General features: G+C 42.1%; 2 protein-coding genes across 3 annotated transcripts; one reads left to right on the forward strand and one right to left on the reverse strand.

The window, feature by feature from the left end:
• The first annotated feature begins 2,908 nt into the window (after positions 1 to 2,908).
• On the forward strand, positions 2,909 to 14,676 carry med24 (mediator complex subunit 24). 2 transcript variants are annotated; one of them, XM_041962573.1, is made up of 26 exons: positions 2,909 to 3,007; positions 3,279 to 3,409; positions 3,522 to 3,604; positions 3,712 to 3,750; positions 3,837 to 3,910; positions 4,644 to 4,867; positions 5,106 to 5,217; positions 5,366 to 5,516; positions 5,963 to 6,076; positions 6,502 to 6,555; positions 6,708 to 6,790; positions 6,922 to 7,008; positions 7,210 to 7,321; positions 7,568 to 7,710; positions 7,934 to 7,971; positions 8,082 to 8,164; positions 8,423 to 8,601; positions 9,052 to 9,151; positions 9,598 to 9,773; positions 9,891 to 10,155; positions 11,125 to 11,306; positions 11,389 to 11,482; positions 11,689 to 11,788; positions 12,884 to 12,964; positions 13,700 to 13,848; positions 14,282 to 14,676. In XM_041962573.1, exons 2-26 carry the CDS (start codon positions 3,280 to 3,282, stop codon positions 14,396 to 14,398), a joined length of 2,970 nt encoding a protein of 989 aa, XP_041818507.1. In that variant the 5' UTR covers positions 2,909 to 3,007; position 3,279; the 3' UTR covers positions 14,399 to 14,676. The 2 variants fall into 2 exon arrangements, with proteins under 2 accessions (XP_041818507.1, XP_041818508.1); XM_041962574.1 differs by having other exon boundaries at positions 7,222 to 7,321.
• Positions 14,677 to 15,167: 491 nt separating this feature from the next.
• On the reverse strand, positions 15,168 to 17,350 carry csf3a (colony stimulating factor 3 (granulocyte) a). The gene is made up of 4 exons (XM_041963234.1): positions 16,946 to 17,350; positions 16,201 to 16,308; positions 15,967 to 16,107; positions 15,168 to 15,878 (listed from the first exon to the last, which is right to left on the reverse strand). Exons 1-4 carry the CDS (start codon positions 17,096 to 17,098, stop codon positions 15,690 to 15,692), a joined length of 591 nt encoding a protein of 196 aa, XP_041819168.1. The 5' UTR covers positions 17,099 to 17,350; the 3' UTR covers positions 15,168 to 15,689.
• Positions 17,351 to 24,467: the final 7,117 nt, after the last annotated feature.

The following is a 24,467-nucleotide window of genomic DNA, read 5'->3' on the forward strand; positions in this document are numbered from 1 at the left end:
CGTCCTCACTGGTGCTCTGACCTGAGAAAGGGTCCGTGTGCAGCATTAAACATGGCGACAAATTATGTGCCTTATCTTCTCTCGGTTACAGTAGGTGCCTCTAGTCTATCCTGATTCATGGAGCGACATGAATGGACAACCTGAGGGGACATGAAGGGGGCACTCTCATTTCCTGGCTCTCCACCCTTGGTAATTACCTATGTGTGCCCAAAGGCCCTTGGTGTGTTTTACAGGAATAGAGGAAAAAAGAGCAATTTATGTACTGTAGAAAGAGTAGAATAGGCCTGTTGTAACAGATGTGCAGTTCTACAACAGCCAAGAGACACAATCCATGAAATATTAGTTCTATTTACTTTCATTATTTCATAAAGATTATCCTCTTCTGCCTGTCCGTGCAAACCATACATGAGTTCACTACCAATTTCCCCTAATGGATTTGATAAATAGTTTACACAAAAACACAATAAATATAATCCACATAGTTTCAGTGTTATTTGCTGGAGCCCAGAGGCATTTTGTGGTGCACAAAGCACCTATAAAATTACATTTGAGACACTGATAAACATCAATGTCAAAATAATACTCATAAAGATCAACAGAGCATGTTGTGAACAGTGTCTTCCTTCTGCAGAAACAAGTCCTAAATGGAAGTAATCACAGGAAGGTGATTTTAGAGGGCTTTGAGTACCACAGCTTAAATGATAGTGAGTGCCATTGAGTTGGGATAAGCTGCAGCTGATAGCTTCAAACTTAAGCAAATCACACAGTAAGTGAGGAAAATAATAAGAGTCAGCAAAACTGGGTCTGTCCCAGCAGTGAAGTCATGAGAACAGACACAGAGCTGCGACTACAGTCTCTCCGGTCTCTCCAGGGGTAGACTCAAATCTGTCAGCACCCTTCATGAATGAAGCTCACAGGGGAAAGCAACAAGGATAGGATACTTCTCCCCAAATACCCCTCCACACACACACACACACACACCTCACACCCTCATCACCCCTCAGCCCCTAGCCTACCTGGACTATGCCAGAATGCATGTATCATCTCCTGCTGGCTGGCATCGCTCTGTCCCAGGACACAGACATCACCCTAGCCAGGACAACGTCTCCAGTGTCAGGCAGAATGAGGGCCTTTGTTAGCGCAGAATCAATGCAGGACCTTCACTCGCAGAGGCAGTTAGGTGGTTTTTGATATGGAGAACAGTATCCCTTTTAACATGATGAAGAACTGAGTGCAAAAGTGGAAAGGAGAAAGGTAGAAAAACTTAGCGATTGGTTAGAAAGAACTACTGTTATAAACTAAATGTGGCTTGTGGTGGTTCTGTTGTGAAAAACTAGATTTGTTTTTACTGTAATCATGTTTTTAACCTCTGAATAAAAGATACCAATCCCAGACTTTGTACTGGGCTTACTCTTGTGTATTAAATTCTAACAGATGTCTGGTACGGCTGGGATTTTTAATGTTTTAAAGACAAAATCTTCTTTTCCTTCCACCGCTAAGGTGTGACATAATACGCAAAAAACGCCTGTTGAAAAGAACTGAACAGACACACAAAAAAGATGAACCCACAGTGAGGCAGTGAATCACACAACTGAATGGGCTGGTTACATAAGACAACAAAGAATTACACTGCATGCTGTGGAAAAGATAATTGGTCAAAATGAAAAAGAAACCACTTTATATAAATTTTGAAATAACTCATCATTATCAGTATCTAACAGTAAAACTTGATATAAGACTTTTTTATGACTACTGTTCTTGAATGTTTTTCAGATTTGTAGATTTCTGACTTACCTTCACTGTAGGTATGTGCTGAAAGTGACCACTGCATGCACCTTGCGGACCTTGCAGAGGGAAAAAGTGAAACACTTTCTGTTATTTTAATCGTTTTTCTGATAGACAGTAACCTTTATTATGTGGTTCACCTGTGCTGACAGACTGCTGTAGCCTGCATATTAATCATATGGGCATTATTAGGCCAGGTATGCCCAAGGTTTATACAGCAAGCCAAGCATTGTAATGATAATTAGATTTAGAAAAGTTACAATAATTAAAAAAGTTACATAGGATTAGATTTTTTTGAGGGGGAGGAGATTTTCTACTACCGTGTGCAATTGACCTAATCCCTTCTGGTGTGGATCTATATGTGATTCTATCGCTGCCTTATTGACCAGTACTGGGGTTTTGGTGGTGATGTGGGACTCAGAACTGATTCAAAAGTTGATAGGTAACGTTTTGGAAAGACATCTCACCAAGGCATACATTAGTTAGACAGTCTTCTTTTATACTTTTACAGTGTATCACAGGATTGGTGCCTAAAAAGCACATCGGTGAGGACGAGAAAGGCCTTCAGCGGTGGGGTTTAATGCAGGCAGGAGGAAACGCTGTTTATGGTATGTTATGTATGCTACTGTCCGTCTTTCTTCACTAATGAACATGGCTATCATGTCCGATTAATGGTACTTTTCCTACAGCTCAGTACAAAACAAGATAACAGATAAGGACAAAACAAATAAGACTTGTTTTCTTGTATATCAAATCAATTTCAAAACTTTAAAACAGAGCCATTTCCCTTTTTTAGCCTACAAAAACCGAAATGTTTTCCAAATTGAGTGACCGAATGATACACGGACTTCGAGAAGTGTTAGACTCACAATAAGTAATATATAAGTATTTCTCCAGCTGGGAAGCTTGGTGTCTTGTTTTCAGCCACTGGTTTTAACGCAGAGTTACGTTTTTGCTAACCTTTTACTCGATTTACACGCAGCACTGGGTAGTCTCTCTTAAACTTGAAAAGTGCGACATCTTGCGACGCTGGTAAGCAATCTCGTCGTTGAGTTGAGCAGTTAGCCCCGTTTTAACCAATCCGCGGAAAGAATACTGAGACGTCACGAGAGTAACCAATGAACGCTTATGTCTTTAACAGCAAAAATGGCGTCCTTTGTATTATGAAGCGGAGGAGCTACAAACAAATATATTTTACGTTTTGAAAACCTGAAAAAGTCAGGTAAGCATCAACTTCAGTAGATAGGTAGTGTGGCTCGGTTTTGCCTCATTTGTGTGCTATTCCTGTGTTTTTGCACCCAGCAAGATAACGTAACCTCAATTTACTAGTTAATCAATGGCATCGGCAGCTAACGGCTAACGTCAGCCAGGCAAATAATGAATAACGATGCTAAAGTAAGCTAGACTGAGTGGTACCCTACCACGGAATAGCTTTAGTGGCTGTGTCTTGGAAATCGTTGTTATTTTTACAAGTGTGTGATCGTTGCTACCAGGATGAAGGTGGTCAATCTGAAGCAAGCCATTCTGCAGGCATGGAAGGAACGTTGGAGTGACTACCGGTGGGCCATTAACATCAAGAAAAACTTTCCAAAGGGAGCAACATGGGACTACCTTAACCTTGCAGGTTAGAGGAGAGATAGTGAAGTTCTCCAATCATCATGCTGATTATTTGATTTTGCACTAGTTATTTTATCGTAATTTCTATTGTGGCTTTAATTGCTGTTTGTGTTTTCCAGAGGCACTGATGGAGCAGGCGATGATTGGTCCCTCTCCTAATCCCCTTATTTTGTCTTACCTCAAATATGCTATAAGTTCCCAGGTGAGAGAAAAAGCAGTGTTCATGAAAAATTGTGTGTATCTGAGCGGTGTGTCAAACTGTATTAATGCTAATTAGCAAGTTGTGAACGTTTTCATCTCTTTCCATAGATGGTGTCTTATTCCAGTGTGCTTACAGCCATCAGCAAGGTAATTAATGCTTGATGAAATAATGGCATCACTCATTTTACTTTAAAATATAAGAGGTTTTCATCGATATGTCTCTTTTCTGACAGTTTGATGATTTTTCGCGGGAGCTGTGTGTCCAATCACTGTTGGAGATAATGGACATGTTTTGCCATCGCCTCAGGTATGCAAAATTATCCATGACAGTATTGTCCTTCTCCACCAGTATTATATATTTTTCCACCCTAACAAGTCAAACACATAGCAGCATGAATGATAATGTTAAGAATACAATATAATGTTAAAATAAATTAAGGAGTAAGGATATTTGTAACTCTCTATAATTTATTACTAGGCATATTTCTATTTTTGTAATGGTAAATTAATATATATCTTTTAGTCAACCATTACAGTCAGAATATCATCTGCAATGAATTGGGGCAAAAAGCTGTGTTTGCTGATTGCACATTAACCATTAAAAACATGTTAAACGGAATATGTAAATTATGTTTCATGAAGCTAAGAAATTGTTTTTTATCGTCATTATTCCTCTTATTCTAACCTGCAGTTCATCCACAATGTTGCTGCCAAGGCTTTTGCCAGTGCAAGAAAAAGAGATCATATAATACCAAGATCAGCCATGTTTCACAAGTTAACCACAATCACATTTTTCTTATTGCATTCGAATAACAACCATCAGCTTCACTAACTAACTTGCAATGAGCAGCCCAGGATCTTTGGGCATGCCATCTTTTTTATGCCAGCCCAATGGTTTTTTTTTTTTGGTTTTTTTTTTTTACTGCTTGCCTACACAATTGATTTCTAAATAAAATGTGAATTTGTTTTTTGGAAAAACGTATATGTTTATCTCGTTTAAACTATCTCTGACTCACGGCTTCTCATCTCTGACTGTAAAGCTGTCACGGGAAAGCAGAAGAGTGCATTGGGCTGTGCCGGGCTCTGCTGGGAGTGGTAGTGTGGCTGCTGCAGGGCTGTGCCTGGTACTGTGAGAGGCTTAGAGAACTGGGCCCGTCAGCCAGCACAGAGGGCAGTCTGAGAGCTTGCCAGGAGAGGCTTCACACTCTGATGAACAGCACCAAGAACAGAGCCCTGGTCCACATCGCACGGCTGGAGGAACAAGGTGTTACAGTTCTGTGTGTGCATGCATTTACGTAAGATTGTGCATAAGGGCACAAACGTTATTTATGCTGCTAAAATGATGGTGGTCCTGCCCTTCCAAACCTACATGAACACAATCTGTAAACCTAAAGTGACAGTTGAGTTACCAGTGATTGTCTGAAAAACTCCATGATGCATCATGGTGCATGATTGTTATGGGCCAGACATCTTACAGTGTTTCTGCTGCTATTCCTCCGCAGGTTCCTGGAGCAATGTGGAGCAGTCAATGCTGAAAGTGACGGATGGCCTCGGCAGTGTACCTAACCAGACACTGAGAACTAAGTTAGAGGAGAGCTTGTCGCTAGTAAAAGGGTGACGATTCCTACCTCATTCTTAAAGATTGAATGCACAGAGCTATGAAACTTTGGCATGATGCTGCTTAACCTCGATGTGGCAATGTTCTGATTTCAAGATCATCACAATTAATCTTCATTGTGCTAACTGTTCACTCTTTCCTCAGTATCCCCCTGATGCTGTCTGTACAGTGTGACCCTCTGCTCCATGCCTCCTTCCCTTCAGTCCACGCCTTCATCATGCTGGAAGGGACCATGAATCTGACAGGGGAGACACAGCCACTAGTGGAGCAGCTGATGATGATCAAGAGAATGCAGGTGAACATTTCATTGCAGAGAAATGTAATTTTAAATCCGCTTTAAGCTAAGTCGCCTGCTGGAAGATAAAGATTATGCATTAGTGTTGGAAATCACTGAAGCAACTTTGAATAAAGTTTAACTTTACTTGTTGAACTTGCAAATGTTTCCCTGTTACATGGCCAGGCATAAGGCACAGATATCCACCAGGCACGCCTGCTGTAACTGATTGCAGACATTATAGACAATGCTTATGATTCTACAAGAAGCACCGCAGCATGTTATAGACACATCCCAGAAGCTGCTTCAAGCTGCACACAGCAGGAAGTCAGACACAAGAGCGGCATAAAGAATCATAGAAGCTTTCAAAATAACTACATAAAGAACTGGAACTGCTGCTCTATGAATTAAATTAAATAATTTTTTTTTTTTAGCAGCAGTCTTCTCAAATTGTTTGTCCTCCACAGCGGATCCCGGCTCCTCTTTTTGTCCTGGAGATCTGGAAGGCCTGCTTCACTGGCCTCATTGAGTCACCAGAGGGCACAGAGGAGCTCAAATGGACGGCCTTCACCTTCCTCAAAGTAAGATCCATTTCAAAGATGAGGACTGCTCCCTCTTTTCTTTCTTTCTTTTTTTTTCCCTTGAATGTTTGTTGTCCTTTTGAGTTTAAATTAATGTCAAAGTTAGTGAGGATGTTGAGCAAAGTTTGAACATTTTCATTTTAGTTTTACAAACCTTTTTCAATATTTATTTTTCTGTCCTTATGCTGCGGCAACAACTAAATTTCACTCCTGGAGAGAGAAGGCTTATCTCATCTTTTGCCTTGATGGACTTTTGTCTATTGTTGCATGCCAAATTCAATTCAGTAAATCAGTTGAAATAAGGCTAAATGATTTACATTCGCTGTGGGATTCTTTGAGCTACAGCCACCCGTGACAAACAGTTGTCACATCTATGCACATACAGCTCAACCACACTTAAAGAGGTTCTTGTTTCTTTCTGCTAGATCCCTCAAGTTCTGCTCCGACTAAAGAAGTATCCTCAGGGTGACAAAGGACAGGTAAAACAGCTTCCTAACAAATTAACTCATTGAAACAGTCATGAGCTTTCACTATTGCAAAGCAGCCATGGTCTTTAGAAGCAATCAGTGTTTGAAATGTATTGTGATGGACCTTCACTGTCACCTGTAAACATGGAAAATGTATTTTCCAGGACTTCATGGAGGATGTGAATGTTGCATTTCAGTACTTACTCAAGCTCACACCGCTACTGGACAAAGCAGATCAGAGATGCAAGTAAGTGCTCTGAAATCTTACTACAACCACCCTGGAATCCCACTTCAAGTCATTCTACATAGAAAATCCAGCTAAATGCTTGGTAAGCCAACACCATGACCCTAATCATTTTCTTGCGCTTCTTCACGCAGCTGTGATTGCCTCGGTATGCTCCTGCAGGAGTGCAATAAGCTCGGTCTGCTGTCCGATTCAAACACAACCTGCCTCACTTCAAAACGGTACGGGCTCCAATCTCACCATGAACACATGACACCTGTTTTCCGTCTTCTTTATTTTCTGAACTCTTAATATGATCATGAGTGGATTTTTGTTCACCATATTCACACAGTACACCATATCCCCCCCACCCCTCCGCCCCATCTCCTGTCTCTCCTCTGCCCCTTCCTTCCCGTCCCTCTCCTCTTGCAAATTTGATTCAGGACCGAGGACAGGGAGTTCGCCCCGAGGCTAAAGACAGCTGAAAATGCTAATATCCAGCCTAACCCAGGTCTCATCCTGAGAGCAGAGCCCACTGTCACTAATATTCTCAAGGTAGAGCACCATAAACTGATCGAAACTGTACAGGACGTTCTCTGTTAATGACAGTCTGATGTAGTGCTGGTGATTAATGGTCTGGTCGGTACTAAGTAGTGTTCAGAATGGTTTCCCAAATTCTAAGACATGCTAAGAAATACTTAAAGCATAATGTTAAAAGTGGTTCTCAAAGATCACAGCACTGTAACAAATAGACTTTTGTAAAAAGAACAAATTAACATAACTCTCTTTCTCGTTCATTAGACTGTAGATGCGGACCACTCCAAGTCCCCCGAGGGCCTTCTGGGGGTCCTGGGACACATGTTGTCCGGAAAGAGCCTGGATCTGCTCTTGGCAGCAGCAGCAGCCACTGGGAAACTCAAATCCTTTGCCCGGAAGTTCATTAAGTGAGCAAGTACAAAATAGAGTTGCAAGTTAAGACAAATGGTCCCCCCAGTCACCAAAATCATGACTCATATGATGACTTGCATGTTAATTTACAAGCATATTTTAAAGGGTGGCAGGTTGTTAATGTTGCTGTGTTTACCCAGTCGGAAACTCCAGTCAGTCTAGGAAGTGAATTTTTCATGTCTCATATCTTTGAATGTGCTGTTCTGTTTTTTTTTCTAGGCTCAATGAGTTTCCCAAGCACATCAGCGGCGAAGGATGTGAGTTCAAATACAAGAGTGGCATGTTCCAATGTGGGAATTTCTTTCTGACATTAAATTGACATTAAGTGAAATACTAACGTTGAGGATTTTTCCCTCCTGTCCCTCAGCCAAGTCTGCGTCAGTACGGGCCCTGCTCTTCGACATCTCTTTCCTCATGCTCTGCCATGTGGTGCAGACGTACGGCTCTGAGGTCAGTTCATGGCAATTCAAGCTCGTCAGAAAAAGGTATAATGACGTTCAAGGGTGTAGTATCCTGAGTGGATTGCAGGGCAGATCGGCCTGCTCTTTTAGCGTAAGGCCACAAGATGTCCCGAGAGCGCTGCGCAGTAGAGACCCAACATTCTCTGCAGCATCTCCGCTGGTAGAGCGATTAGATGTTTGTCATTTTGGTAGATTAAACCTTAATTGATTCACACAGTACATGGCTGCCCCTGTTTCTCCTTTCCAGGTGATCCTGTCAGACCCCAGCCCTTCAGGAGAGACACCCTTCTTTGAAACTTGGCTGCAGACATGTATGCCAGAGGAGGGCAAGACCCTGAACCCAGACCACCCCTGCTTCAGACCAGAGCCTGGCAAAGTGGAGAGTCTGGTCAGCCTGCTGAACAACTCCTCAGAGATGAAACTAGTGTAAGTTGCAGACACTCTCTTATAAACAGTTTATTAAATGCTCATATACTGTCTTAAAGTGAAGTGGGTGCCTAAGATTACTTGTAACTGTAGTGCTGACTACATATCAAGGATGTAGGAGCTTGCGAACAGTACCTGAATGCACCAAGCAGGCACACTTCAAATCAGTGAAGAACAAAGAAATAAACATTTCATTTTAAAATACTGAACGTGTGATGGAGGTCTTAAGCACTGCTTTAGACAGGTGTCATTCCTGTTTTGAAACTAGGACCTTAACCTTGCCAGCTGAGATTCTAGACGGATCATCTAGGACGGTGATGACTGAACAGATTACTTTAGTGTTTCATTTTCATTTTCATTTCGATTTTTCTTCTGTAGTGAAGATTTCTTAATAATGCCCAGCAATGCTTTAAAAATGGAACTTCCTCTGACGTTTCTCTGTTGTGACAGTCAGGTGAAATGGCATGAAATCTGCCTCAGTACTCCAGCAGCCATCTTGGAAGTTCTGAACGCGTGGGAGAATGGCGTTCTTTCCGTGGAGGCAGTGCAGGTCTGTCCAACTTTAATGTTCGTTCTGTTTTTTTTTTTTCTTTCTCTCCCTGTGACCTGAAAATATTATTCTGAAATGTCCTCAGTTTCAGTTGCTCATATGATACTCAGGCAGGACCAGTAACCTCCCTAACGATTGCATGTCAGGAAATTTGCCTTTTCTGCTTTTGTAGATGATGACTCATTGCTCAAGTGAGCATTACGTATTCTGTGGAAGCTGACGAATAGCAATGTTTTAAGAACTTGCAACAGCAGTGACGTCCCAGAGTTCTAGAGATGTACCCGACTTCTCATTTTTTCCCTTTTCCATTCAAGTTCTTCCATCGCGCAATGTGAAAGAACACAGTTTTAATCAGAACACAATCTACTTTGACCACCCCCACCCCGCACCCTCTAACCACATCTTCCTTTTTTTTTTTTGATGCTGTCATCCTTGTCTGAGTGTAGAAGATTACTGACAACATCAAGGGGAAGGTGTGCAGTATGGCAATCTGTGCTGTGGCTTGGCTGGTGGCCCACGTCAGGATGCTGGGGAGGGATGAGAGGGAGAAGCCCCAGACTATGATCCGGCAGCTTGTAACCCCGCTGTATGGAGAGAACACTCTGCAGTTTTACAATGAACGGTACGCACACGACTGAAACACACGTCAACATTCACAGCTGCCCATGGTCAGATGTGGACGACTCTTCGTGTATTTCAACCGGTTCCTTACATCCTCTCTCCCCCACGCTCTCACCAGCGTGATCATCATGAGTTCCATTATGGAGCACATGTGCGCCGATGTCTTCCAACAAACGGCCGCCACCCTGCGCCCCCCGATGGAGGGTCAGGAGCCCATCCCCTACCGCAACCTGCTGCCGGCCAAAGACCCCATCCACGTGGCCCTTAGCAAGCAGTTCCAGACGGTGCTGCGCAAAGGCTGGGTGGACAGCCGGGCGCTGCATCTCTTTGAGAGTCTTCTCAACATGGGTGGAGTCTTCTGGTTCACCAACAATTTGGTGAAGGTAGGAGGACCAAAAAAGGTGCTGATAGCTTGAAGATCAATGGCAGCAACATTGTCTATATTTCCAATTATATTCTTGATTATTCACAAAAACGCTGAAAATGCCCACCACAGTTTAATCAGCATCAGGTGATCTCTTCAAATGTCAACCAACCATCGAAAACCCAGAGATACTAGGTTTATTATAATGATAAGGAAATGCAGCAAATTCTAATTTTTCAGAACCTGGAACAATTGAATGTTTGCTGTTTTTGCTTAAAAAATTACCTAAATGATTAACCGAATATCAAAGTAATTATAATTATCTGTTTATTGACGAATCAGTCAGCAAGTATTGATGGACTGTTCCATTTCTGACCAATTATGGTTCAACACTTGTCAACACAATGATTCTAGTAGATTAGATTTTTGCTGTTCAGGACCATATTTACATTTTTAGATTCCTCTGGGTTACACCCAGTCTACGGAGGTCATGATGGGATTTACCATCTGTCATGTCACATGTGGGATGATCTGGAATTTATTTTAGCTGTATTAGAAGCAGCCTGCTGCTCAGGAAAAGAGGCTAGTTGTGGCTTCCTGTTTTTTGTATTCAGAGTGGATTCTTGCATATGTGGGCAAGACACTGAACAAATACTCTTTACTGGGTTATTTACTGGTACCCTGTGGAGATTTATTGTGAACAAACTCGATTAAGGTTACATGCTGTGTTTTCCACCAAGAAGTGTGGCTTGTAGCCCTTGCAACATGCAACATTCAGTCAATGGAATAGCAAGAATATGTATCAGGTTGCTTGCATGATTGTGTACATATTAGTGCATCCAAAACAGGAACTCACTCATCAAAACATTGCTCCATCACACCACCAGTGGTCAAACCTCACCTGGTACCATTTTAAGACGATGTTTTTAAAATCAAAGGCACACGCAGAGAGTTTTTAACTGGAGTCTGGCATGGCGTCTTTTTCCAGGAGCTGCTGAAGGAGACTCGACAGGAGTGGGCCAATCGGGTGGTGGAGTTACTCTACAGCATCTTCTGCCTGGACACCCAGCAGATCACCCTCACCCTGCTGGGTACCATACTGCCCGACCTGCTCACGGACTCCGCCCACTGGCACAGCCTCGCCGACCCACCCGGAAGGGCGCTGGCCAAGTAAGAGAAGCCTACTTTGATTTTGAGCGAATTACGCATTTTGGGATCTGGTGCCAACTCTTCTCTCGTGGTAACTCCTCAGGCTGTGTGTGTGGTGTGCGCTCAGCTCTTACTCCTCTCACCACAAAGGCCCATTCTCCACTCGTCAGCGCAAAAGGCAGCGAGAAGATATTGAGGTAAAGTGTCACAAGGATTGTGTATTGTGTGACTCATGAAAATAATATTTTTAGTGTGAGAAACTGTCATGTGGAAGTGTGTGAATGATGTGATCTAATTCCTTATAATTGTTAGCAACAGTAGAAATAAGTAGCATCGCTATAACTATTGTTTAAGAATTTCCAAAACAATGTAGTCTAATATATATACATATTATTGGCTGCAGGACTACAACAGCCTCTTTCCCTTGGATGACACTCAACCCTCTAAACTGATGCGTCTGCTCAGCTCCAACGAGGATGAGCCTGTAGCACTCTCCAGTCCAGGTCAGTCTGTTAACATCTGGGTTTTAATGGTTGAATTCTGAAGCCTGTGGCCTTTCAGTCATTCCTCTCTTATAATTCTGAGTTGGGGATTATCCAAATACCAGATGGGTTTCAAAAGCTAACTTTCTAAGACCCGCTTACCGGCAAGTCGCTTCTTGTAAGTGCTTGTAACTGAATCAGAGAAGCATAAGCAATCATGTTGTTATATACAAGATCCGTCTTAGCATTAATTGCGCGTCAAGCATCTTACCCGTAAGCAGGTTCTGACTTGAGCGCTGTCTGCTGCAAGGTTTTTTCTTCGAACAAATCAGTACTATACACCAGGAAGAAGACTGATTCTGAGGACAGTTTAGGTGTTGTGGATCCAAACTACTCTTTTAATTCTGATTTTTGAATTCTATCTTTTAATTACATTAATCAATTACATAATTAAATTCCCAGAAAGGCCATCAGAGATCAGCTTGTTGCATGACTTAGGAAAACCTACTTTGCTTGTTACTGAGACTGAAACTAAGAGGTTTTTTTTCTTTTTTCCAAAGCCAAAGAAACTCAATTTATTCCACTGACAAGTGGAAAGACAAGTCATTTAGAAACTGTGCACCCTATAGAGGAAATGTTGCTGGACAGCTAAATCTATGCATCTATTTTCATCTATTTATACCGCTAGCTGTAGCTGTGTAAATAATTGACATGGCTGAAATAAGGTCAGTTTTTTAGTCGTTAATGATGTTTAAAATTATATTAATGAATGAATTAGTAAATTTAATTTTGGTGTGGAGGGAAATAAACTTTCGATTTGAATATATGGATAATAAAATCAGCTGTTTCAAAAGAACCTGAAATGTGTCAAACAAGTTATTTTGGGAAAAGAAAATTATGTAAGACGAAGATTATGTAAGACTTCAATGGAAGTAAGCCTTTTAGGCTTGCGCAAACCTTTGTCAAGATTGCATTTTGTCAACCACCGACTAAATACTGACAACATGAATTTCCTTTTTGAAATACTATTTGTGTGTTGTTGTTGTTTTTCTCAAATGGCAAAAAATGTAAAACACAACAAATCCTCTGTTTCTCACATCACATGTAATCTGACAGGAGACCGATCGATGAGCAGTTCCCTCTCTGCCTCCCAGCTCCACACTGTCAACATGAGGGACCCCCTCAACCGAGTCCTGGGTGAGCACTCTGCCTGTGTCCACGCACACAGTCCTTTTGTCTGCATGCTGCACAGAGAAATGAACCAACAACTGTCTAGACTGTATGCCTCCCTTACATCCATGGGTTATGGTCGCATTCAGGTAACCGGCCCGTGTGGAGCGCAAAAAAGGTGGAAGGCATTCACCGAAATGCGATCTCTGACCCCACTGGCTATCATCTAATGACTCTGACTTTTTATTAGCTTTTCTAAATTGATCTGCATTCATATGGAGATATCTGTTTCTAGAGATTAGCCAAAAAAGTCATCGGAAAGCATCTCAAGATGCTAATCAGACTGCAAATAATGACCAGCACACAGAAGAGGAAGTATTTGCAGGGTTATTCTTTAGCCAGATATCCGCTGGCTACACTGGAAACACTAGCCAGGCTAAATTGTTCCGAGACAAAAGCTAGCAGGTTCTGAGATTGAATTGTATTTGAATAGAATTAATCAAGAATTGCTTTATCAGCAAATTTACGTTTTTAACTACTGTTTCAATGTGCTCAATACTGGCAGTTTTGTTTGCCAGTTCTGCTCTGACAAAATGACTGTTGTATAACATTTAATTAAAGGGGGTTTTTCCTTGGAGGGAAGGAGATTCTCGTTATAATCCTCAACAATAACCGCCAATTACCTCAGGAAAAATGACATAAACATGAACGTGGGAATACTTCAACCATGACAATTAATACCGCCGGTTCTCGCCTCCGCAGCCAACCTTTTCCTCCTCATTTCCTCCATCGTGGGCTCCAAGATGGCGGGACCTCACACCCAGTTCGTGCAGAGTTTCATAGAGGAGTGTGTTGAGTGCCTGGAGCAGGGAAGTCGTGGAAGCATCCTGCAGTTCATGCCCTTCACCATGGTGAGTTATGAACTGGGAGGACAAGAAACTGGGAGGGGAGGCCAGACAGGTGGAGATAAGGAGGGAGATGAGTGGCTGTTGCGTCAGACATTATTGGGAAGGGGTTGGAATTTCTTCCTAAATGTAGTGTTTGTTCTGCTGGTTGCAAACACATTTTTATGGATTGAGTGCTTTGATGAGGAGTGATAAGACAATCAAGGGTCAAGGGCGGTTGTTAAGTCATTTTGCCGGTGGTGGGTTTTTTCTTTCTTTCAAAGAAATTGCCCATGCAAAGGAGCTAACATGTCCTGAAAACCAGAGCAAGGGTCAAAACTTTCCCTCAAACTAACGACCAGACTTCTTTGTGCCTTGAGCAACACGGTGCCCGTTGAACTATTTCCTCAGACCCACTGAAGCTGTAAAATAATGCATATTTGTCTTTTTGTGCTCGCAGGTTTCTGAGCTAGTGAAGCTGCCCGCTCTGGCAAAACCGAGAGTTGTCCTGGCCATCACCGACCTGACTCTGCCGCTGGGGAGGAGAGTGGCTGCCAAAGCCATCTCTGCCCTGTAAGCTTTGGGTTTAAATTTAACCTCGGTACCAAATTGACCCCCTGCTGGCCCAGCGTCTCAGTGGGTGAAGTACAGCCAGCGGTTAAAAAAGAAGCCCAGCTCACTGTTAAATCATCTGTTGAGAGCCGCTCTGAACCTGTCTGCATCACCCTTTTAAAGGGATTGTCTTTGTTGGAAAATAACATGTTTATAACCATGTCTCTGTGAACTCTGTTTTTCTATTGTTTTTCACTCTAACAGACGTGTAAATAAGTTTTAAAATAAAACCACCATAATGAAGATCATGTGTTTCCACTGTGTGTTTCCTTCATTGTATTATTAAGATCATATCACGGTTCCTTTTGGCCACATTTTGGAAGTTACAGTAACATGAGATCCGAAAGCTGTGATCTCAAACCATGAGTCAGTTGAATGGTCACATGCTAGCGAGATTGCCACATGACACTACATACAAGGGACTCTGGACCATCCTCTGAGTGACAAACAACACTTGCGACACTTCCTCAAGGAAATCTGTCTGGCAGCGTGGCAGAAATACAAAAGCTTCCATTTCACTTTTGGTTGCACTTCTCTATCACCATATTAGCTTCACTGGAATTTTAGACCTAATTTCATTGATGAGACAGCATCCGTCAGCGTTACGCAGTATGTGTGTGTCTGAGGCATCAGTGCGTGGTCATTGACAAAAAGGAACCGTTCCCTTTTCAGAAAAGTTTATTTTATCAGAACAGAAAATGAAAACATACATTTTTTAAATTAATTAATACAAAAACAGATTCATACAAAAATAAGAGTTTCATTTAAACATTTTGCAGAATGTTTTAATCATTGATTAGTCCTTAATGTGCCCCCAGTCCCCTAAAATGAGTGTTAATAAAGTACTTGAAACTTCCTGTTTAGCTACACATTATTCTTTTTATGAATTATTATTGATTTTTTTTTTACACATATACTTATATATGTTGTTTGTTTTAGTCAGACTGGAGGATGATTTAATTTTCTGTTCCTGCCATGTAAGGTAGCCTTAATGAAGCACTTGAAGAGGTCAGCAGAGCAGAAGTTATCTCAGCTGTCAATGAAAAGAGGACTAACAGATATCAAGCTTTGCTATCAAAAATAAATTCCCTAAATAAATATTCCACATTCCAATTCAATAAATATATATAAATAAAAATAGATACAAATAATAAATTATTTTAACAGATAAATAAATAAATGCCATAATAAAAAATGGCAGGCTAAGGTGCGTTCTGGACACGTGCCAAAAGCGGTCAGGGTATGGCACCTATTGGTCAGCTCTCTGTCTCCTCATTGCTCAGGTCCAGACTCCTTAGGCAGCGGATCATGTCCTGCCCAAAGGACTGGAGCTGCACAAGAGTCAGGTGCGCCGCCACCTGAACCTCATAGTCCCCTGGCAGGCTTAAGGCGACGGGGGTTGGTGTGGGCGGCAGCACGGCCTCTCCTTGGACCATTTTCAGAATCTGCGAGGCACACAAAACAACATCATGAAAGGAGCCTAAAAGTCAGGATGATACGCCAAGGAAGGCAGATTTAGAAGCAATCTCCCACCTTATTGATCTGAATGCCAAGGTCTCTGATGTCGGCCAGCAGCTCGGTCACTTTGTCTTTGCTTTCCAGGCGGGGGGAGACAGAGGTCAGCAAGGCCCGGTGCAGCTGGACACCCTCAGACATACGTCTCAAACAGGTCTCCTGATGGGACAGAATAGCAGCAAACGCGTCATGTTGTCCGCTTTTTCAAGCCCTTACTTCATTCACAGAATGATTTCCCTTGAAGTCGCTCACCAAAGTGAAGTTTTCTGACACCGCTCTGAGCACAGGAGCGGAGGGGATGCCGATGGTGGCCGCCATCAGCACAAGCTTTGCATTTTCTGAGGAACTGAGCTGCAGGGCCTGTGGTGGAGAGAAAGTTTGGCGATGTTATGGATAAATTGCAGCTTGGCATTCAACAGGAAGCACACACTTCCTGAATGCTGGCGTGAGCCTGCTTTTTAACTGTGAAATCCTCCATGAAACAGTGGTAGTGACACAAGTATTATCAAAAGTACTCAGAATGAAGCATGTCATGTTGCTTTAGTTTCATCTGGTGCATCATATTTTATAGGCTCATCACAGGCTTCCTGCTGCCGAACCTGCAGTGTGAAGTGAATGGAATGCAATGCATGTACTACACATTTTAAGTAGCATAACATGGAGACACTCAAGGGCACAAAATTGTCGTTTAACTGAGGAAAGGGCATGAAAGCAGGTGAGGTTTTGACAGACTTTAGAGACTGATGTTGGTCCTTTTTTTTTTTTTTAAGCAGTTTCATCACTGCTTAAACTCAGATAGTGATACTGATCCCACCCTGGCTACAAGTAGTAACTACTATAATAATACTGACTAATAATAATCGTGTATTTATTGTATAAATGCGACTGCTGCACAATCAAAGTGATTATCCAGCCAAGCTTAGTCATGCAGGAGTCCTATCTGCGCAAACACACTCAATCCACGCGAAACAACGCGCCGACGCCGACAGTCTCTCACCTCGGAGCGAATGCAGGATTTGTGCGCGTCGGGAATGGCGAGCAGGATCTTCTCCGCCAAGCTGCGGCTCCTCTGCACCATCTCTTGAGATTGCGGATCCTCAACAAGTGCGCTTCTCCCCGGCAGAGGCGCGCTGCGGGCGAACGTGGCCATGTAGCAGGGAATGGCGAAGGCTGCAAGAGGAGGAAATCAAAATGTCACGATCCTCTCCGTGCATCCAGTACAAAATGCGTGTGTGCGTGTGTGTGCGTGTGTGTGTGTGGAGGCAGAACAAAGCTTGTCTCTCTCTCCTCAGCAGCTCTGCGCTGCAGCACTGGGCATGTCCCCCCCCTCAGGCTACATAACTGCGTGAGTTGAGAATAGTCGCTGTAATGTGAAACCCTCAGCCAAAAGTAACTACAGCATCTTAAACACACCCAATATGAGAGTCTAAGCAGATGTTAACTCGTAATAAATATATTATTTACTTCTTAAAACAGCTCCGGATGCTTTAAAATGAACTTTGCTATGATACCAGTTAGTTAACAGTCCCAGTGCTGGTCCTGAATGAGTCTTTGCGGCTCTCCCTCAGAGTCTCTGCAGTGTCTGGACATGATCAGCAGAGAGGAGACAGCAGCATTTCACAAGCATTACCTCACTACTACTCACCAATCAGGACGTTCATGGCCTCTGTTGAGGAATGTCTTTAAGTATTGACCTCAAGTGAGCACTATTCATGATTTATAGCACACTTATAGTCATATATATACAGGTCCAGGTCCATGGAGAGGGATTTCCCCCGACTTTGGTCATCTGAAGGAGTCTCATTCTGAGTGACAGGAGACTTCCATGAAATTTACATATTTAGATTCAGAGCCCTGTGATTTTTTTTTTAAAGAACCCTAACTACTTGCATCCAAACTGTGGAATTGATAATGACATTATTGACAATTTAATGATTAGATTTAGTGTAAGCACAACATTGGATTTTCTGTTAATTAATTTCACAAAATAATATTAACTCTTTATACATTTTGTTAAACAAAATCCATCACAAATTACTTAACACAACAATAACAAATAAAACGAAATAGTGACACAAAGACGAACTGTTAGAATGAAAGGAAAATAAAGGGATGAACCAGGTAAACACAAATACACCAGATGAATTAAAATAACAAAAGAAAAGGAAAATAAAAGAGTGAAAGCAGTAGTCTGTTAGGTTATTCAATTTTCAGCGTAAACCTCCAAAGTAACACAATTCAAGAGTTTTTGTTTTGGGAACTGGAATCCATTACATTACACTGATGTAACACAGCTTGTAGTTCAAGTATGAGTCTGCCCACTTTCAGTCAGACATAAAGAGACCTGGAGGAAACAGGTATTTCCTCTGACAAAAGTCGGGTCGAAATGAAAACCAAGAGTTGTCTCGTTAACGTCTAATGATGTCTGTTGTCATCCGGCATGTTTTTGGGTGCCATTGTGACACTTGTGTGGAGAATGACTTGTAGCTTTGTGGCCCACCGACAAAACTGACAAATTATCATATTTAGAATGATTTTTAATTTGTGGACCCCTGTTTGTTTTGTCTTACCTGAAGCTTCCTTGATCCATACAGGTGTCTGATGATTAAGAGGTAGTGAGTTCACCAGAGTTTATATGTATACAGGCTCAGTAGGAAAAATCAGCAAGGCTTGATAGATACAAGAGTGCCATCTGGTGGAATTATGTGTTTTACGTCACAGCTGTGTGGTTGCACTCTGCAAAAAGTGTTTTCATTCACAAATCCCTCAAAGTTCAAAAACAGCAGTCAGTAAAGTAACAAAATATCTTACTTTATAACTAAATAAATAATTCTATGAACTTGCTTTCCTGCTAAGAGTAATATGAGAAAACCGATACCACTCTCATGTCTGTACGCTAAATATGAAGCTACCGCCATGTAAGGGTTAGCTTTGTGTTGCTTAAAGAGTGGAAACAGGGGAAACATCTAGCCTGAGTCTGTTCAAAGGTTAAAATACAGCCTACAACACCTCTAAAGCTCACTAATTAGCAGGTTATAATTAGTTTGTTTAATCTGTACAAAAATTGAAGCCACACCTGACTGCAATAAAGTGAATCGAAACACATTTTATTTTTCTGTCTCCAGTCGGCCGTTAAATCCTCGTTTCTAAATTGTGAACTCCAGACAAATATAGCATTGTGATTGGAGTTATGTAATCACACCATAGGTCAATTCTGTGCCTCCATTGTAGAAGATCGGTTTGCTTCATGCTCTGACAGGAGGGCCCCTTGATCAGTCAGTGTAGCTGTGTTACGTCTGGCATGCTTGATAGGCCGTGAAGTGAGGCCGTCCAATCTGATCCGTGAAATCCACACTGGTCTGATCTCCAATCAATCCTGCACATGAAAGGAGGGCATTATTCACTGGTGAGGCCTCGCTCTGTGGCCTCGTCATTGACCCATTTGGAAACACTATTTGGTTGTAGGAGTGGAACAATGTGCTAGATCACCTTCGGCCGGGCAGAGAAAGGCTGCACCAGAATGTCCTACCTTTACGGGGATGCACTCCGATGCTCCATTTCATCCGTAACACGGTGTCACTTTTACGTTTGCTAGTTAACATGACAACAGGTGCAAAGATATCGGGTGCATGATGTCCATTAGATTTAGTATACCATGTTTGCAGTCTGTCAAAGCTTTGCAGTATTAAAAGGGATTTAAGATACGGTTCTGCAGGGATGAACAATGCTTGGCTCTCCAACAGGCATTTAAAAGATGGACCCACACGACAATCTGGAGGGTTAGAAGAGGTCAAAAGGGTTTTTTTAAATTAACCTCTAAATATCTCATTTCTATCACATACAGCTTCTCTTTCAATTTATATTACCCGGGCAGGACCAGGGTTTAAAGAGCACAAAGATGGCCATAAAGAGATCCAGTGTCCAACACATTAAGTAAAGAGGGTTAATCATGTGTCCTGGGACCACTTCTTCTTCACAAAAATTAATATGAAACCTTTTCTGCTTCTGAAAGATAAATATTTGCACTGAGCTCAACATTGACACCAACATTCATGCAGAGACTGAACTGAAATAACATATTGTGAAGGAAATGTCCTTTTCATCCTCTTTTCTGCTTTATTCATAAGCACACAAGGGCTAAAAGGTCACAGGTCATAAAGGTCTTACACAATAACTCCATGTTTAGCGTCCATTCTGGCTGGTCATACCTAGGAAGTCACTCCATGGATCTGTCCCCATAGCAACCCAGGTCGTATAGAAGAAGTAGGTGTATGTAGAGGGGACCGCTTAAGGAAGACTGCACAACCGTTAATGGTTTCAGAGAGGGAGTAGTGGCTGTGTGGCTTTTAATCAGTAAGGCAAATGTCAAGATGTATGTACATAAGACATGAGCTAATGTTTAGAAGTATGCAACAGAATCGTCACACTTCTCAGTGATGGGTATAGGATGGATATATTTGGAAGTGGTACAAGAGATAGGACACATGCATTTATACACCCGCTTGGAGTGGACATCTTGAGGAACTGGTGTGACACTACTGCAATCCACTTGTTGGCATACCGCTCATCAGCTTCTCCTGGATGCATCAAGCCTGCAGTAAATACTTCTGAAGTCTCCTGGTGAACTCATATGTGTTTTGCCACTTGACAAACACTGAGTTCTGCTGATTTTTTTCCACTATGTGTATCAGAAACTGCTTGTTAAGATGAAAAAGTTTGAAACATGCACTGATGTTCAAGTTGCTGTGGTTGCGTGTTAAGACTGGTACGGCTCCTCCCAAAGGTCTTCTGAGTCCGATCTCTTTGGAAAGTTTTTATTACGATGGGGTCATGGGATTTCACTTGGAGTGAGAATAAAGCTGAGCTGTTCTTTTTCTCTGGAAATGACCAAAGCAAAAAACGAAAAAATATGTTTTGCTTGGAAATTCAGGCCCAGTCGGGAGGATATGTGTTGAAACTGTGCAAAGTTAAATTCGGTCAGAGGAAGAAGGTTTAGACCGACGTGGATGTACCTCAGGAAATGATTTTACAGGAAACATGGTGCGACTTTTCTACAAAAACACTGACTCAGATACAAGACACCTTCATCAGCTGAATTTGACACTTCAGTACACCTCTCATGTGTAATCTTCTGTTGGTGTTCGAGGCATTTACTGAGAAATCATCCATGTATTATTTATGTTCCCGGATTGCTTTCCTAGGCTTCACAAAAGATGATCAAGTTTATATCCAGACTGAGAATCTTGACCTGCATTACATTTATGTCATACTAGATAGTGGGTCACATCTCTGAATCTAGATTCAGATTTACTGTCTACAGGGAAATTTTTTAACATACATACTGCATGTACATCCTGTGCAACAGTTCTACATACACATATAAATGTGTAATGTATATAATTTTCCTTGAACCTGTAAACAATCACATTTCAGCCACCTCCTGTGCTTTAGCGGGTACATCTATGTGTGTAACAGTCATTAATATGTCCAGTACAATTGTAATATCCATTTACTGTCAAATAGCTGTATGAGTAACCACTTGTACATTGATGTGTGACATTTTAACATAACATTTTGACATTATATTATAGTATGATACATACAGTACCAATATATGTAGATTTATGATGAGGTGATGATCCTGTATTTCTGCTTTTTTTTTACACTGACTGAAAATATGAAAATCTATGATTGTTACATGGATCAATATGGTCAAAGCTGCATTACCAACTTGCATTACCCTGGATAAAAGCAAAGCAAAGCAAAGTGATTGTAATTTACTTTGTTGGTAATTTTGTTATACCAGAACTAAATGTTAATGCTGCATTTTCATTTAATCTTGAGGCCCTGTTTTATAGACAGGCCCTGTGTTAAATCTGGTTCGATATCTTAATATTTAAGTTGATTATATGCTTAATATGTTGAACTGAACTGCATTGGGGATATAAAGGCATTTATTTTCCTCACACTTGCACACTTTCGCCTACAGGGGGAGCTGTGTCACACAAAACGAAGCTGGGACCTTCACAAGGCGTTTTCTCCTTAGACAGACCATCACAAAATATGGACACTCACTCAAGGGATGTCCTTGTCACCCTCCTCAGACGGGTTGTCTTAGGTGTCACTGACCTGTTTTGGCTCAAAGAGGAAATCGGGTGCCCACGCAGGCCCTCGCTGCGAGGCCCCATGTGATCTCGGAGCCTGGAAACATTTTCACCTGCAACCCAATCCCAAACAGGGCCGCGCTCTGTGGGATTGGATGCGTCACCTTATCCCCCACTTTGTGTCCCATTACCCAGCAGTTGTAATGCTCACACCAGTGTAACGTGTCTAAGGTAGCAGTCGGGGCAAGCTGAGCTGGCCTGAAATTTAAATTAACCTCAGCGACATTTATGTGTGCCGGGGAACAGAGGTGTTACATTACCAGTCCCCTCACTCCCGCCATGCACACACACCTGTTGGACATACAGGCGAACAAAAGAATGTGCGCACTCACATGCATTAGCTGTAAGAAATACAGTCACACATGTCTGTTGCTAGTTTTGTGTTTATCTCCTCCAGTGGGCTCCTTTTAACAGTGGCTGGTTTCAAAGCCACCATGAGAGTCTGTTATCAGAGGATAGGGGTAAGTGTGTGTGTGTGTGGCAGGAAATGTCAAAGAGGGAGGCTTACCATCTATTTTTCAGTACTGTTGAACCTCCTGCTCGTCATGGGGAGCTGTACCTGGGCTTCCTTAAGATTAACTCTGGCAAGATCAATATCATTGTTTTCTGTAAAACAAACTCAGCCTGTTATAGAAACTGTGGAGCACGGACACTGTTAAACATGTAGGGATAACAAGAAAAAAAAAACACAAAAAGAACATGTCTAGCACAAGCGGCCGCTTCTGAATTTGTTCTTTTAGTGTGACCAACGAGGGGAAATAAATCAATCAAGTTTAGTGAAAGCTTAAGAGGTTTTCTTAGAGAAATCCTCAAACCTTTTGGGAAATTTCCAGAAAATCAATACCACTCTCATGTCTGCGCACTACACAGGAAGCTACAGCTAGCTTAGTTTAGGACAAATACAGAAAACATGGGGGAATAGCTAGCCTAGCTAATTAATTAGCATGTTGTGTCTTGGGGCCGTTAACTTCTTGGAGTCTGCGCAGGTTGACTTGACTTTTACACTTTTGTATTTGCATGAATTTAACAAACATCTTAATTAGTCAGCTTTAGGGGTGCTGGTAGGTGGGTTTTGTTAGTTATGAAGAGAGCCAGACACACTGTTTACTCATTTCCAGTCTTTATGCTAAGCTAGCTAACCTGCCGCTGGCTGTAGCTACATGTTTACCAAATGTAACTCAGACTGAGAGTCCGACTCTGCAGGATTTTCCTAAGATGTTAAACTATTCCTTTAAAGACCGAGGCAGTTTGAGGATGAGGTGGAACTGACTTTGGCTGCCACTGCGAGCACGCCGGACCCTCCCCGAGCAGCCCAAGGGCTTTTGGAAAGTGCTTCATCCGGGCAAGGGCAAATCAGGCAGCCAAGGGGGCAGCTGATCCCCTGTGGCACTCTCCTTTAACTTCTCCTCAAGAAGTGGGTCACACAAGCTGATGGGTGCCTTCCCAGACTTTCTGCACAAGTGTTTTTATGGTCACCATAAATCATTCACCGGTCTTGCTCTGCTCTGGAGGCATTTGTGTGTCTGACAAGGGGAAATCCTTGTTGACAAACCACTTCAACATAAAATTTGCTTATTCAAAACGGCGCTGGTTTGTTCTTGTGTTGCTTCATGGAGAAGACAGGAGCACGTCTGGAAGCGCAGCCTGGTGAGGATTGAATTACGTCTCCGCTGAAATACATTTACCTTTCTGTGGTCTCAGTTTGTATTGAGGATTTGATTAGAAGAGACACAAATGCATCTCTCCTCTTCGCCACGGTCTGCTGAAATTGGAGATTCACATCCCTCGCATCTCTTTCAAATGGTCCAGCGGGTCGCGGCCCCATAAACGTTAGTGACCGCATCAGACAATATGGCTTCCAGAGGCACCCCGGCTGCTTATTAAGGGCATGGCAGAATGAAGAATGGTGCAGAGGAAGAGGCTCTGTCTAGATAACCAGCTATGATCATGAAGGACTAGCCTGTGCTCCCATAATTAGTCTGGGCGTAGAGGTGAGAGTAATGAGTGATTGTTAATAGGCCTTTCCTAGCAGAATATAAAAAACTCTGTCTCTCTTTCTAATGACATCTGAACTGCATTAACCTCTAACTTGCTGCTTTTCAAATCAACCTTTTCTGACAATTAGATGATATTACACACGGTTGTTGGCTTGTTGGTAAAGATCAGCACATCAACATTAGCATATTATGCTGAGGAGTAATTCCAGAGCTGCAGTGTGTTTCTGATACCAGGTAGGGATTTAATGCTTTGCCGTTATAAAGTCTGTATCACATCTTCTATCACCTCTGAGTGACAAGTTTTGGTTTGTTTCTTCCTTACAAACCCAGAGCATCCTACATCGCTGCATTTGATAAA

The sequence above is a fragment of the Chelmon rostratus genome, chromosome 21 (assembly GCF_017976325.1).
Source record: "Chelmon rostratus isolate fCheRos1 chromosome 21, fCheRos1.pri, whole genome shotgun sequence".
Classification (NCBI taxonomy): Eukaryota; Metazoa; Chordata; class Actinopteri; order Chaetodontiformes; family Chaetodontidae; genus Chelmon; species Chelmon rostratus.

Coding starts and splice junctions, on each gene's coding strand:
- med24 (XM_041962573.1), top strand. CDS start 3,280: ATGAAGGTGGTCAATCTGAAGCAAGCCATTCTGCAGGCATGGAAGGAA. Junction 7,972..8,081: donor GCACATCAGCGGCGAAGGAT/GTGAGTTCAAAT, acceptor CCTGTCCCTCAG/CCAAGTCTGCGTCAGTACGG. Junction 12,965..13,699: donor CCCCCTCAACCGAGTCCTGG/GTGAGCACTCTG, acceptor TCGCCTCCGCAG/CCAACCTTTTCCTCCTCATT.
- csf3a (XM_041963234.1), bottom strand. CDS start 17,098: ATGGCCACGTTCGCCCGCAGCGCGCCTCTGCCGGGGAGAAGCGCACTT. Junction 16,309..16,945: donor AATCCTGCATTCGCTCCGAG/GTGAGAGACTGT, acceptor TCTCCACCACAG/GCCCTGCAGCTCAGTTCCTC. Junction 15,879..15,966: donor TTGGCATTCAGATCAATAAG/GTGGGAGATTGC, acceptor TGTGCCTCGCAG/ATTCTGAAAATGGTCCAAGG.